At 46.6% G+C, this 14,851-nt stretch overlaps 1 protein-coding gene across 1 annotated transcript; it reads left to right on the forward strand.

The window, feature by feature from the left end:
• Positions 1 to 402: 402 nt before the first annotated feature.
• On the forward strand, positions 403 to 14,625 carry zic5 (Zic family member 5). The gene is made up of 2 exons (XM_062975477.1): positions 403 to 1,667; positions 10,490 to 14,625. The coding sequence occupies exons 1-2, from the start codon at positions 551 to 553 to the stop codon at positions 10,957 to 10,959; spliced, it is 1,587 nt and encodes a 528-aa protein (XP_062831547.1). The 5' UTR covers positions 403 to 550; the 3' UTR covers positions 10,960 to 14,625.
• The last annotated feature ends 226 nt before the right edge of the window (positions 14,626 to 14,851 follow it).

Below are 14,851 nucleotides of genomic sequence, written 5' to 3' on the forward strand. Positions count from 1 at the left end.
GTGTGAGACAATTGGCCGTCTGCAAGGTAGTTGCCCAGGGGACAGCCCGGAGGTTTGATGTTTTTTACCATCCTTGTGGGAGGCTTATCTCATGGGGCGCTGACAGAGGGAGCTCACCGGGCCAGCAGTCCTGCCGGTACAAGAGTTTGACCCATTGCGCTACAGGTGGCTAGGAAGGCGCGGGTCTTCCTCCCCGCGTGAGCGCGCGTGGAGGCTCGCGCAGCATTCCCTCCCTCCCTCCCAAGGCGATAACTTTCCCCTTCTCTCTCTCTTTCCCTCTCCCTCTCTCTCTCAACTTTTCCAAAGTGTTGAGGAGTGGGAAGCGTGCGAGGGAGCGCGCGGAGGCGAGAGGGGAAAGTGGGGAGGGGAGGGGGCTTGCCATTCTGCGAAAGGCTCGGGCGAGCGAGCGCGCGAGGGCGGATCCCCCGCCGCGCGCCCGGGCCTGAAAGGGAGCCAATCGCGCGGGCCCGGCCCCTGCCAATCACCGGCCTCCCTCCAATCCCACCCCGCGCACACTTCCCAAACTCGGGTGCCCCATTGCGCCGCTCAAATGGGCCGAGAGCTCTGCCAATCGCTGGAGGCCAGAGCGGCGAGAGAGGAGAAGGATGGGAGCAGGCGGCGCCGCCGACAAAAGAAGAAGAAGAAGTTCGAGCGGCGCTTGAGCGCTCGCTCCATGTTTGGCAGCGGAAAGGAGGAGGAGGAGGAGGAGGAGGCGGAAGGGAGGAAGAAGAGGAGGAGGAGGAGGAGGAAGGCCCTAACCCATGGCGCCATAATGGAGCCCGCGCTGAGCTGCAAGAGGAGCCCCGGGCTGCGCGGCGGAGGAGGAGGGGGCTTCCAGGCCTTGCTCCCGCCGGACTTGGGCTCCTCGGCGCCTTTCGGGCCCGAACACGTGGCGGCAGGGGCGCTTGAAGCCTCCTTCGCTGCTGCGTCTTCTTCGCACTCCCTCGGAGTTGGCGTTGGCGGCAATCCTTACGCGGCGGCAGCGGCGGCGAGCTCTCCCATGTTCATCTCCTCCTCCTCCCCTTCGGCGGCCTTCCCGGGCCTCCACGAGCACCCCACGGGCGCCCCGAGTGGGCCCCACCCGCAGATGCGCCTCGGGCTGGCTGTGGCGGCGGCAGCGGCAGCAGCAGCGGCGGAGTTTTACGGCCGCGTCGAGCCCTTCCGGCCCTCCTCCTCCTCTGCAGCTTCCGAAGCGTCTCCTTATGCCTATCCGGTCAACTTGGCAGCTTTGCAACAGCAGCAGCAGCAGCACTCCCACGCGCCCTCCCACCAGCACCACCAGCCCCACCACCATCCTCCGGCCTCCGCCGCTGCCTTCCTTCGCTACATGCGGCAGCCCATCAAACAGGAGCTGATCTGCAAGTGGGTCGAGGCCGAGGGCCCCTCTCCGCCGCCGCCGCCGTTGCCCTGCTCCAAGACCTACGGCACCATGCACGAGCTGGTCAGCCACGTCACGGTGGAGCACGTGGGCGGCCCCGAGCAGAGCAGCCACGTGTGCCTCTGGCAGGAGTGCCCCCGCGAAGGGAAGCCCTTCAAGGCCAAGTACAAGCTCATCAACCACATCCGCGTCCACACCGGAGAGAAGCCCTTCCCCTGCCCCTTCCCCGGATGCGGAAAGGTCTTCGCCCGCTCCGAGAACCTCAAGATCCACAAGAGGACGCACACAGGTGGGACGCGCTTCCCTTCGCGATCATTTGTGGACTCCTTCCCTCCCTTTCCCTCCTCCACGGGCACTTCTGGAGTCGCTTCTGGTGTGAGAGAATTGGATGTTGTTTTACCATGCTCACACCAGAAGCGACTTGCAGTTTCTCAAGTCGCTCCTGACACGAAAAAAAAAGTTCTGTGTTGATTCCTTTCCTTCCTTCCTTACTTTCCTCCTCCGGACTCCTTCCCCTTCTTCTCTTTCTCTCTACTGCCTTTCCTGCTTCCTCTACGTATGCCGAAACATGTGATTTTTGGTCATGAATAAGTAATTTCGATTGCCAACTCGGGCGAGCTCGTTGCTCCGTGAACGCGGCTCCGCGTGTGTTTGAGTCTAGTAGAGGCCCTGTGATCTCGCCACACAGCGCCACCTGCAGTCGCGGGGAGGAAGGGCAGGGCAGTTCCCCCATGACTGGGTTTCTTTAAGTTTTCCGGGCTGTATGGCCATGTTCCAGAAGCATTCTCTCCTGATGTTTCACCCACATCTATGGCAGGCATCCTCAGAGGCTGTGAGGTCTGTTAAAAAACTATGCAAGTGAGGTTTATATATCTGTAGAAGGTCCAGGGTGGGAGAAAGACATCTTGTTTGTTGGAAGCAAGTGTGAATGTTGCAATTAATCACCTGGATTAGCATTGAAAAGAGAAGTCATTGAAATCCATAGGCATGGGGACAATTTCAACAAAAAAGAGGAAACCGTGAAAATGAACAAAATCTGGCTACCAGTATTAAAACCTTTAAAATCAGGACAGTAAATAAAGAATGCCACTGAAAAACAGGGTAATTCCAGACAAGAAATCAGGGCTAGCTAATCACCTCTCAACAAAGGATTCCCCTAGGCAGTAAGCAGCCAGTCCTTGAAGTTGCAAGGCCATTCAGTGCTAATCAGGGTGGCCAATTGCTACATTCACACTTGCCTCGAACAAAGATTCTTTCTCCCACCCTGGACTTTCCACAGATATATAATCCCCACTTGCCTAGTTTTCAACAGATCTCAAAGCCTTGGAGGATGCCTGCCATAGATGGAGGCGAAATGTCAGGAGCGAATGCTTCTGGAACATGGACATACAGCCCAGAAAACTCACGGCAGCCTAGTGATTCCACCCATGAAAGCCTTCGATAACACATTCCCCATGATTCTTCCTTCTGCAAGCAGGTTGTGGTTATCCAAAGCAGAACAGTTGGAAAACCAGAACGATTCTTCTGAGCAAAGCCTGCCTGACTGCCTTCCTTCCTTCCTTTCCTCTTTTCCTCCTCCCTTCAACCTCCTTCCCTCTTTAGTTGAATATGAAGGAACCGAAGAGGAAGTCTTGCAATGCAATACCTAAGCGATTGATAAGGGAGGGAGCTTTGTTGATGATGATGATGATGACGTTGTTATTGTTGCTGGTCTCTGGAAGGGAGACGACCCTCGCCCATCGCTCTCTTAGGAGGACTGAGCCCACAAATGTGGAAACAAGAATCCGGGCTGCGCTGGGGTTTGAAAGGGAGGGGAACGAAAGCGAGCGAGTGGGAAAGCCAAGCCAGGCGGGTGAGCTTTTGTGGCAGGAGGCGGCGAGGGAGTTTGGTTCACGGCGCCGTATCTTTTACAGCTCGGTTTTGATTTGCAGCCGGCCTTTTGGCTCGACTTAAAAGGCAGCCGGGATTTATAGTGGCGCGGAGAGACAGATATTATCCACCGGAGGCTGTTTATAGGGGAGGGGAGGGGAGGGGAGGCAGGCGGGGGGCTTCCCCTAATTGTTTTCCTGATTTATGGCGTGTTTGTGGCGAGGAGGGGGGCGCCGAGAAGGTGCTCCGGAGCCAAGGGCGGGCAGGAGGGAGCCAGGCTTACAGTGGGCGGCGGCGTGGGGGTCCCCCGGAAATCAGTGGGTTGTTTCAGCTGCTTTGGTCGGAGAGAATGAGACACCCCATTTCTTTCCGTTCCTTTTTCCTCATACAGCCCTTTCGTATCTCTTTTCCCTCCCGTTTGTAGACTAGGCTTCTCAAGGCCTCCTGAGAATGTTTACTGTCGCCACCGAGAACAGAGACAGGGTCTCATGGGCAGAGGAGGGGTTCTGTGGATCCCAAAGCTGGCCGTCTTTCATTGGATCAAAACACTCCTGAGCCAAGGCCGTGTAGCGACGTTACCCTTTGCAATATTTGGGCCATCTGAGTACAATATTCCTGTGTTAGAGGAAGGAACTGCCCAAACCACCTTGCCTAAGAAAACCTTGTGAAATTCATGTAAGTCGACTGCTGGCTTGAAGGCACAGAGAAGTCGGCCTTCCTGCTCTCAAAGGGTCGCTACTCGTTGCCCCCTCTCTTAAGGCCTGGCCCACAGGTCAAGCCAGAGGAGAAAGCCATCTCTGACCCCCCCCCCCCCCCCCGGCCAGCTTCTGTCCAAAGAATTACAGTAGTCTAACTTATCCAACATAAACGGGCAGAACGTTGGATAAGCGAATATGTTGGATAATAAGGAGGGATTAAGGAAAAGCCTATTAAACATCAAATTACATTATGATTTTACAAATTAAGCACCAAAACATCATGTTTTACAACAAATTTGACAGAAAAGGCAGTTCAATACACAGCAATGTTATGTAGTAATTACTGTATTTACGAATTTAGCACCAAAACATCACAATGTATTGAAAAGATTGACTACAAAAATATTGACTACTAAAAGGCAGACTGCGTTGGATAATCCAGAGCGTTGGATAATCCAGAACGTTGGATAAGCGAATTTTGGATAAGTGAGACTCTACTGTATTTCCATCTGCTTAGAGCTGTGGTTCCCAATCTCTTTTTGACCAGGAACCACTTTGACTCTCCAGTATTAATACCAAAAGGGTTACGAATCAGTTTTTGGTCAACTTTAGATTCGATTTGGTTGTTTGAGGGGCTGATTCAGAACATTTCATTGTATAGACCACATCAGCTCTGGTTTCTGATACAGAACATACACCATCCAGTAGTCACCATCTGCTGGCCCAGAGAAAACCATATTTAATTATCTAGAACTAATGTAGTCTGTCCAATGCAGTTTTATAAATAAGCACCCCAAAGAAGCCCAGGAACAGGCCTAAAAACGAAGACACCAAGAAAAAATATTTTGGTTAGGTGTAACGATGAGGACCATATTTTAGTTCTTGCGGACCACTAATGGTCCACGGACCACAGGCTGGGAACCACTAGCTCAGCGTGAGGCTGGGTCAACACTGCCATATAATGCCCTTTCAGAATGTAGATTAACTGCACTGATCTGGATTATATGACAGTATAAACTCATATGCTCCAGTTCAATGCAGTTAACCTTCATTCTTAAGTTACATCTTATGGTAATGTAGATTCAGTCAGAGAAGCCTCGAGCCAACATTTGGTTTTACCACTGCCAAAGGCTCCATCTGCCCTGTGGTATCATGTAATTTCAGAATGCATTGCCCTGCATTATATGTCGGTGGACTTCCTCGCCTAGGCCCGAAGGAAGAGATGTAATCCAAACGCGAGTTGACCCCTCCCCCCCTTAGTGATTTAAATCTCCAGCAAAGAAAGGAGATATCAGGTGTTGTCGAAGGCTTTCTTGGCCGGAATCACTGGGTGGCTGTGAGTTTTCTGGGCTGTATTGCCATGCTCCGGAAGTTTTCTCTCCTGAAGTTTCGCCTACATCCATGGCAGACATCCTCAGAGGTTGTGAGGTCTGTTGGAAAGAATGGGCCCTTCCACACAGCCCTATATCCCATAATATCAAGGCAGAAAATCCCACAATATCTGCTTTGAACTGGGTTATCTGAGTCCACACTCAGGTAATGTGGGATTTTCTGCCTCGGTATCCTGAGAATATAGGGCTGTGTGGAAGGACCCTAAGCAAGTGGGGTTTATATCTCTGTGGAAGGTCCAGGGTGGGAGAAAGAAAGAACTGTCTGTTGGAGGCAAGGATGAATGTTGCAATTAATTCCCATAATTAGCATTGAAAAGCCTTGCAACTTCAAGGCCTGGATGATTCCTGCTTAGGGGATAGAATGCTTCTGGAACATGGCCATACTGCCCGGAAAAGTCACAGCAACCCAAAGGAGAATTCTCTTTCCCTCCCGCCGACCCGTGTCTGTGCAGCCGGGGTAGAATCCGGCGTGGCGTGGAGCTGTGGAGAGAGTTTGCGTGTCTTGGGGTGCATTCATGCTCGCAGGGCTCTCGGGGAAGCCGAAGGCGCATCTCCCGGTCGATGCCACGCGAGGGGCGGTCGCTGCCTCCGAGCGATCCGTGTCGTGCCCGAGGGCTTTCCGGCCCGGAAGGAGACACGGGAGGAGGGGGAGGGGGAAGGGGTTAAATGCTGACGCCACCCGGGCGTTTCGGTTCAGGGGGTCTGATGCCGGAAAAGACCCCATCCTCAGAGGAGGCAATGGCAAACCTCTACTAATCCAATCTTGCCAAGAGAACCCTGCCATAGGGTCGCTTTAAGTCGGCCTCGGAGGCACACAACAGCAAGAAAGACATCTTCGGCTGGTTTTGCACAATTACTGTATATAGTCAGTGCAAGCCCAAATAATGCATTGTCGAGGGCTTTCATGGCCGGAACCACTGGATTGTTGTGTTTTCCGGGCTGTAGGCCATGTTCCAGAAGCATTCTCTCCTGACGTTTCGCCCACATCTAGGGCAGGCATCCTCAAAAGCTTGTGAGGTCTGTTGGAAACTAAGAAGTGAGGTTTATATATGTGTGGAAGGTCCAGGGGTGGGAAAAAGAACACTTGTCTGCTGGAGGCAAGGGTGACTGTTGTAATTAATCAGCTTGATTAGCATCGAAAAGCCTTGCAGCTTCAAAGCCTGGCTGATTCTTGCTTGGGGGAGCCTTTGTTGGGAGGAAACCATGAAAATGAACAAAATCTGGCTCCCAGTATTTAAAAAACTCTAAAATCAGGACAGTAAATAAAGAACGACACTCTGAAAACAAGGGGAATTCCAGACACGAAACAATCAGGGCCAGCTAGCACCTCCCAACAAACGATTCCCCTGTGGCAGTAAGCAGCCAGACCTTGAAAATGCTCATCAAGGTGGCCAATTGCAACATTCATATCTGCCTCTAAAAGACAAAAGAGTTCTTTCTCAAATTGTGCTCCTCTTTGGGGATGTTTCAATGGATGGGAGACTGCCCTCCCCTTGCAAGAAGGAACATGAGACAAACAATGTGGAACCCATCACTACCTTCTTCTTCTTTTTTTAAAAAAAAACAGCTTCAGGGGCCTTGCTAGATCCACCACTATGACCTTCCAAAAACTCACAACATCTTGGGATCAAGACCCCAGTACTTCTACTTGTGGGCAAGACCACCAAGCTCAGCCACTAGAATAGAGGGAGATTTTATTCCCCTTTAGTACCTTAAAGGACTTGGGGCCCTTCCACAAGCCCTATATCCCAGAATATCAAGGCGAAAAATCCCACAATATCTGCTTTGAACTGGGTTATCTGAGTCCTCATTCAGATAATGTGGGATTTTCTTCCTTGAAATTCTGGGATATAGGGCTGTGTGGAAGGGCCCTATGCCTTCATGGCAGAGTTTGTTAATTTGGGAATAGTTTGGACGATTTCTCCATCGTTTGCTTCCTTCATAGAGTGGTCGAGATATCGATTTCAAAAACATCGTTTGAAATCTATAGGTGTCGAAAAAAATATTTTCCTACAGAATTGTGTGTGTACATGCCTTCATATCGTGAACTTCATAGAGTTTTTTAAGGCCATGGATACTCAGAGATGGGTTTATGAGGATTCCTTCTTCAGAAACACGACCTGCAGCATCTGGTATTCCTTGGCAGTTCCTCATCCGACTACTAACCAGAGCTGACCCCACGAGGACAGGTTCTGTTGCTTTTAGGATGCTTCAGAAAATAGATTCTTTAAATTTAAAAGACTCTGCTTTCCCCAAAATGGGTGCGATCCTTATCGAGGACTAAGGTAGGGATTACTTTTGAGTCAACCTGCTTCACATGGAGCTGGATGGAGCAGTTGTGAATGAGCGTGTTTGAATTAAAACAGGGGTGTGAACTGATACTGATACTGATATTGCATTTCAAGCAAAACAAAAGGGAGTGTAGATTTTGTATCGGGTATTATTATTATTTTATTAATTATTATCTTATTATTTTATTAATTATTAATTATTATTAATTATCGCCGCTAAAGTGGAAGAGACATTTTGCTAGTCTCTGTTTTTATTTTATTAACTACTAATGCATTATTTATTAATTTATTATTATTATTATTATTAATGATCGCTTTCAAAATGGAAGAGCCATTTTGCTAATCTCTGTGCCCTAGCAACCACAACAAAAATACAGAGGAAGCCCTCTGGTTGGCAAGGGAGGCTGGCCTCTGTGTAACAAGCCGAGATCTTGCTTTCTGCCTCGGAGCCAGTGAAGCTTAAAAATGGGTAGGCCAGCCCCAGAGGCCTCGCGGTTTCTTTCTGGGCATCCAAACAAGACAGTCTGAATCGGGAAAGATTCCTCGCCACAAACTCGCACTAGGAAGGACCTGGTCAAACCCTCTCTGAGAACCCCTCGCCTAAGAAAACGCTATGAAACCCGTGGGGTCGCCACAATGCGGCCTTGCCTTTCTTTAGAGCTGAACCTTCCCAGTGGATAGTTTCGCTTCTAATCAGTAAGTGGTTAAATAGAAGACATACATAGGAAGGTGAAGGAGAATGAGTCAGAGAGGGTGAAGAGTGAAGTTTGCTGAAAACATAAAAGGGGGGAGGAAGAAGGGGGGATATGTTTAAACAGGTGTTAGTGGTATTCTTGAAAAAAAAGAAGACCCAGAGCCCTTTTACACAGCCATATAACAGAACATCAAGGCAGAAAATCCCACAATATCTGCTTTGAACTGGAATATTTGAGTCCACACTGCCATATATTCCAGTTCAAAGCAGATACTGTGGGATTTTATTCAGCTGTGTAGAAGGGGCCTCATATTGTGAACTGGAAAGGAATTGGGACAACTCAGATATCTCTGTATTTCAATGCTAGCTCCCATGTTTATCGATTCCCCCATTCGTTTGCGAGATAAATATGAAATGTAAGGAGAGACATGTGTTGGATGTGTTTCTTTGAGGACCCTTCTACACTGCCATATAAAATCCACATTATCTGTTTAGAACTGGATTATATGGCAGTGTAGATTTATATGATCCAGTTCAAAGCAGATAATGTGAACAATCTGCTTTGATCATCTCGATTATATGGCACCGTAGAAGGTGTCTGATCTATTGTGTTGGGTGTGATTATCTGAAATGCGTGCTCCTTATCATAGGATCTCAACGTATGAAATGCTGGGTTGCTGTGAGTTTTCCGGGCTGTATGGCCATGTTCTAGAAGCATTCCCCCTGACGTTTCTCCCACATCTATGGCAGGCATCCTCAGAGGTTGTGAGGTGTTGGGAACTAGGCAAGTGGGGTTGATATATCCGTGGAATGTCCAGGGTGGGAGAAAGAACGCTTGTTTGTTTGAGACAAGTGCGAATGATGCAACTGGTCACCTTGATTAGCACTGAATAGCCTTACTACCAGTCTATCCTCCAGGAAATAATGCCCTGCTGCTCACTGGAGGGAAGGATATTAGAGGCAAAGCTGGAGTATTTTGGCCACATCATGAGCAGACAGGAAAGCTTGGAAAAGATCACGATGCTGGGGAAAATGGAAGGAAAAAGGAAGAGAGGCTGACCAAGGGCAAGATGGACTGAAGGTATCTCTGGCATGGACTGGTCCATGAGGTCACGAAGAGTCCGAGACGACTAAAGGACTGAGCAGCAGCAGCCTTACTGCTTCAAGACCTGCCTGCTCCCTGCCTGGAGAAATCCTGTTGAGAGGTGTTAGCTGGCCCTGATTATTTCTTGTATGGAATTCCCATGTTTTCTGGCAGTTGTTCTTTATTTACTGTTCTGATTTCAGAGCCATACTAGGAGCCAGATTTTGTTCATTTTGATGTTTTCCTCCTTTCTGTTTAAATTGTCCACATGCTTGAGGGCTTTCAGTAGTTTCTGTGTGTAGTCTGACATGGTACTTGTTAGAGTCGTCCAGCATTTCTGTGTTCTCAAATAATATGCTGCCTCCAAGTTGGTTCATCAAATAATATGCTGTCTCCAAGTTGGTTCATGGCTGACTTCTCTAGTTGAGTTAGTCTCAGGCAGACAAGAGTTCTTTCTCCCACCACAGATATATAAATCCCACTTGCCTAGTTTCCAACAGACCTCACAACCTTTGAGGATAGATGTGGGTGAAACGTCAGGCCAGAATGCTTCTGGAACATGGTCATACAGCCCGGAAAACTCACAGCAATCCAGTGGTTCTGGACATGAAAGCCTTTGACAGCATATGAAATGCTATTGCTGTGTTTTTTTTTATTGCGTTGTCATTATGATGATAATTATGCTGGAAAAGAAGACTAGATGAAAAGGAAGGGGAGAGATGAGGCCGAAGTAAGTAACCTTGGTCCCTTCCACGCAGTCATATAACCCAGAATACCAAGGCAGAAAATCCCACAATATCTTCTTTTGAGCCCACACTCAGATAATGTGGGATTTTCTGCCTTGATATTCTGGGATATAGGGTTGTGTGAAAGGGCCCCTAGTTCAGAGCAGATAATGTGGGGTTTTATTCAGCGGTGTGGAAGGGGCCCCAGTGCTTTTTAAGAGGGAATGGCCAGTCTTTCTGTGCCCTTGTTCTCCTTTCTTCCCCACTTCTGTGTTTGGTTTAACATGTAAATACAAAGACTTGGGTTTCCTTCCTGTTGCCTAGGAGGTCCCACGATGGCTTTTTGTTCTCTGTTTCAGGGGAGAAGCCTTTCAAGTGCGAGTTTGATGGCTGCGACAGGAAGTTTGCCAACAGCAGCGACAGGAAGAAGCACTCCCACGTCCACACCAGCGACAAGCCCTACTTCTGCAAGGTCCGGGGCTGCGACAAGTCCTACACGCACCCCAGCTCCCTGCGGAAGCACATGAAGATCCACTGCAAGTCCCCGCCGCCCTCGCCCACGCTGGGCTCGCACGGCTACCAGGCCACGGGGACGCCCTTGGGGGCCGCGCTCTCCCCGCTCCAGCGCCCGGCCAGCCTCTCCTCCCCTCAGGTCACCAACCTCAACGAGTGGTACGTCTGCCAGGCCGGCGGCGGGGCGCCCAACCACCTCCAGACGCCCTCCAGCAACGCCACCTCTTCCGAGGAGGACGACGACGACGAGGAGGAGGAGGACGACGACGAGGAGGAAGAGACTTATAGGAACTCTGAGGCCAGGACGATTCGTTAGGACGGGGAAGGAGGTAGAACTTACTTCTGGGATGGCATCTTGTGCCATCTTGGTTCACTTGGGCTATTTATTCATTTATATATGAAACCCTATGGTGTTTGTACATGTAACTAATTTAATTAAGACATTGGACTTGTCTCTTTGGAAACTAAGGAAAGAACACTCACGAAGGCGGACTGTCAAAGTGTTCCTTCCACCATGTTGCTGTGAGGTTTCCGGGCTGTATGGCCATGTTCCAGAACATTCCGTCCTGACGTTTCGCCCACATCTGTGGAAGGCATCCTCAGAGGTTGTGGGATATATCTGCAACTAGGCAAGGGAGGTGTATATATCTGTGGAAGGTCCAGGCTGGGAGAAAGAACTCTTGTCTGCTGGAGACAAGTGTGAATGTGGCAATTAATCACCTTGATTAGCACTGAAAAGCCTTGCAGTTTCAAAGCCTGGCTGATTCCTGCCTGGGAGAATCCTTTGTTGGGAGGTGTTAGCTGGTCCAGATTGTTTCATGTCTGTTACTTCCACCTTTTCTCACCCTCCAAATTTAAGGAAGGTGGCAGAGGGATTTTTCAGTGTGCACTGCTCAATTTCTACTTTATGCATTGACCATTGATTGCAAGTTTTCCCCAAAATAAAGCCAGAAATATGGCTTGTGAATGTAATTAGAAAAATAATGGGCCTTCTCTTTGCCAAGTGTAATCCTTGCAAACTAGTCCACAGATTTCTTGAAAGGTACGTCCTTCTAAGCCTCTGCCCCATCATTACCACCTGGGAAGCTACCATCTGATTCATTCTATCCAAAAATTGTATATGCATAAGAATGTACATGGACAGTGCACTGCCTTTGCATTTGTTTTTCCCCCCAAGAGCTCTAAACTGAAAACCTAAATGTAGTATTTGGGTTACAGTCAGCATCACATTAAACCAGTGGTTCCCAACCTGTTGTCTGTGGACCATCAGTGGTCTGCATGAACTAAAATATGGTCCTCGCCATTACTACTAGGTATAATAACACAGCCCAACCAAAAATAAAAATTTTTCTTGGTGTCTTCATTTTTAGGCCTGTTCCTGTGGTTATTTGGGGTGCTGATTCAGAAAATTGCATTGGATAGACCAGCTCTAAATTTTAAATATGGTTTTCTGTGAGCGAACAGATGTGACTACTGGATGGCATATGTTATGTATCAGAAACTAGAGCTGAAGTGGTCTATCCAATGCTATTTTCTGAAACGGCAACCCAAATAGTCAAAACCCTTTTGGTACTAATGTTGGAGAGTGGACTCTGGTCAAATTGGTCCTTGGTCACAAAAAGGTTGGGATCCACTGCATTAAACCCATGTCCAAACTAGTACGCACCCTTTCAGATCAATGCTATATAAACATACTAACTTGGAAGATTGGTCCATTGTTTTAAATGGAGCTCAATTCCAACTAATTGAACTTGGCAGGTCATAGAACTATCTGAATGGGATTTTCACACAAGACCCTCTTGAATGATCTTCTTTGACTGGTTTTCCTCCGCCCATATAAACTATATATGTTTCTTTAAAACAAAGCCACTTCAATTTTAGATGTCTCCATTGTTTTAATCTAACAATTTTTAAAAAAAATCTCCCAACCTTTGAGCTGAATGAAAAAATAATAGCAGCTTCTGTGTGTCAATACTAATGCTGCACCAATCTTAACATGAATTTATGGTATTTTGAATGCAGTTGGTCAGCTGATTTTAATATCACTTACAAGTGAGATTGTGCTATGTGTTTTCCCCATAAAATTTGATTAAATAATAAATTTAATAATAAATTTTATTGATTAGCCCTTAGGCTAATACCAAACCAAACAACAAGGCTTGATAAGACTTGATTACACTCTATGTAGTAAGTTAAAATAAGACACTTATAACAATAACTATGATAAAACTGAATACATGATCATATTTCCTTAATTTGATTAAATGAAAATATCTGTCTCATGAGATGTGTAGCAAAAGGCCACATCTTTCTTATGAAGGAGTCACATTGAATCATAGTAAATTGGATTCATGAGTAAGCAATATTTGGGAATGACGCCCAGATATAGCGTTAGGTCAAAAGTGTTGTGTGAACTTCACAGCTGTTATGTCAAAATCTCCCTCTTGATGCTGGAGTGACACATACGTTCTGGAAAGTATTATTTTTACTGTTCCAGCTTTACACCCTTAATATATACAAATGATTTTTAAAATGACTTCTATATCCCACCCCCAGGTCAGTTTCTGACACCATGTTTTGTATGCAATGTACCAATGACCAAAGTGTATTGTGGGTTTTTTTTTTGTTTTCTTTTTCAAGGGAGATAACTTGTCATAAATGTATAAAATGGAACATTGTGGCAAGGGGAACAGCTCAGTAGATCAGCTTTGGCTTAACTGCTAAGAGACTAAAGAGAGAGGACATGCAAACCTGACAATTTCTGATGCAGTTAGTGCAACACATGTCACATGCAAAATGCTGGCTTATCATAAACACTTTACAGATTACTTTAAGGCCACTAATTTATCCTCAGAGACCACTGAATATGTAACTGGATGCCTGTCTATTCCCAGAACTTGTAGAAATGTATGGGGAATTTTTTTACAGTCTGTATTGTGATACGTAGTCTTGTCATCTTTATAAATTGTATGTGGGAGTGATTTATTTTGTACAACTGAATTTATTTATTTTTTTAATTTTTAGATATGACCCCCCCTTTCCCCATGCTTTTCTGTTTGACGAGTACAGAGCACACCAAAGAAAATTATTATTAATTTTGGTGATAGGTTGTCTATAAATTCTGTGGTTGCTTTTGGGGGCGGGGGAAGTCATTATCATTTTCAGGTTACTTGAATGAATAATGTAATGTGAAAAACAGGTCCTTCCTGCATGTCTCCTGTGCAGTGTGTTGGTGATTCAATATAGTTTATAGAGATGTTTCTTAGTACAGTGCATGGTGCTGTCTGATCTGGAAGCCTTTACATGCCCCAATCATTCTGTTATATGACAGGGGTGGGGAAAGACATTTCTTTCATTAGCTATATCTATAAATATATAAATGAGAACTTGAAATACAAAACAGGTTTAAATCGTTTTATTTCTTTTTCATTCCTTCTACCAAACCCATTCCAATGATGAGGGGAAAAATACAGTAATGCAAAAATATTAGCCTGAATTCTGTGTTTGTCCTACCTAAAGTAGACCCACTGAATTAATAAGATGTACCTATGTGTTGGCTTATCATGCAACAATGAATTGAATTAGTCTGCTCTGGTTGGAATTAACCAACAGTATTCCTGCCATTAATTTTAAAAGGATCAGTACTTTATGCTTTGCCAACGTCTTGTTTTAGGTGGAAGATTGCTTAATTTATACCTGTTATTCTCCTGCCCTCTTCTCTACGAAATAGATTGCACTATCCACCTCTCCTGTTTTGTTTAATGTGAAACATCTTCAAAGAAACACATGTATTTGGAAATACTTGACTTGAGCAAATTTACTTGCAATTTTAGGTGTTCATTGTTTGGAGGTGCCCGGAGTGGACACTCTGCCATTGCTTTTCTTTCATATTTTCAAAGCATACAATACCTCCTTCGTATCTGTAAACATGGTCACAAGAAAGCAAGAAAGGTTAAAGTGAAATAAAAATATTCTTCTTATATCTGATGTGTATTTTATTATCTATATATGTGTGTGCACAGGGGATTGGGTCAAAATGCGGAGACAGATCACCATTTCATGCACCACAAAATGTGACCAACATCCATGTGATGCACTTTCCCCTCCATGGAAGAAAATTATTTGTAAACAAAGGATTAACATACAAAAAAAGTCTTCCTGGACACAGCATATTATTTCAGAACACAGAAATGCTAGACCACTCTTAA

The sequence above is a fragment of the Anolis carolinensis genome, chromosome 3 (assembly GCF_035594765.1).
Source record: "Anolis carolinensis isolate JA03-04 chromosome 3, rAnoCar3.1.pri, whole genome shotgun sequence".
NCBI lineage: Eukaryota > Metazoa > Chordata > Lepidosauria > Squamata > Dactyloidae > Anolis > Anolis carolinensis.

Bases quoted from the DNA above. Each gene is read 5' to 3' on its own strand.
- zic5 (XM_062975477.1), top strand. From the start codon at position 551: ATGGGCCGAGAGCTCTGCCAATCGCTGGAGGCCAGAGCGGCGAGAGAG. The intron at 1,668-10,489 runs GTGGGACGCGCT...TCTCTGTTTCAG, and splicing joins CCACAAGAGGACGCACACAG to GGGAGAAGCCTTTCAAGTGC.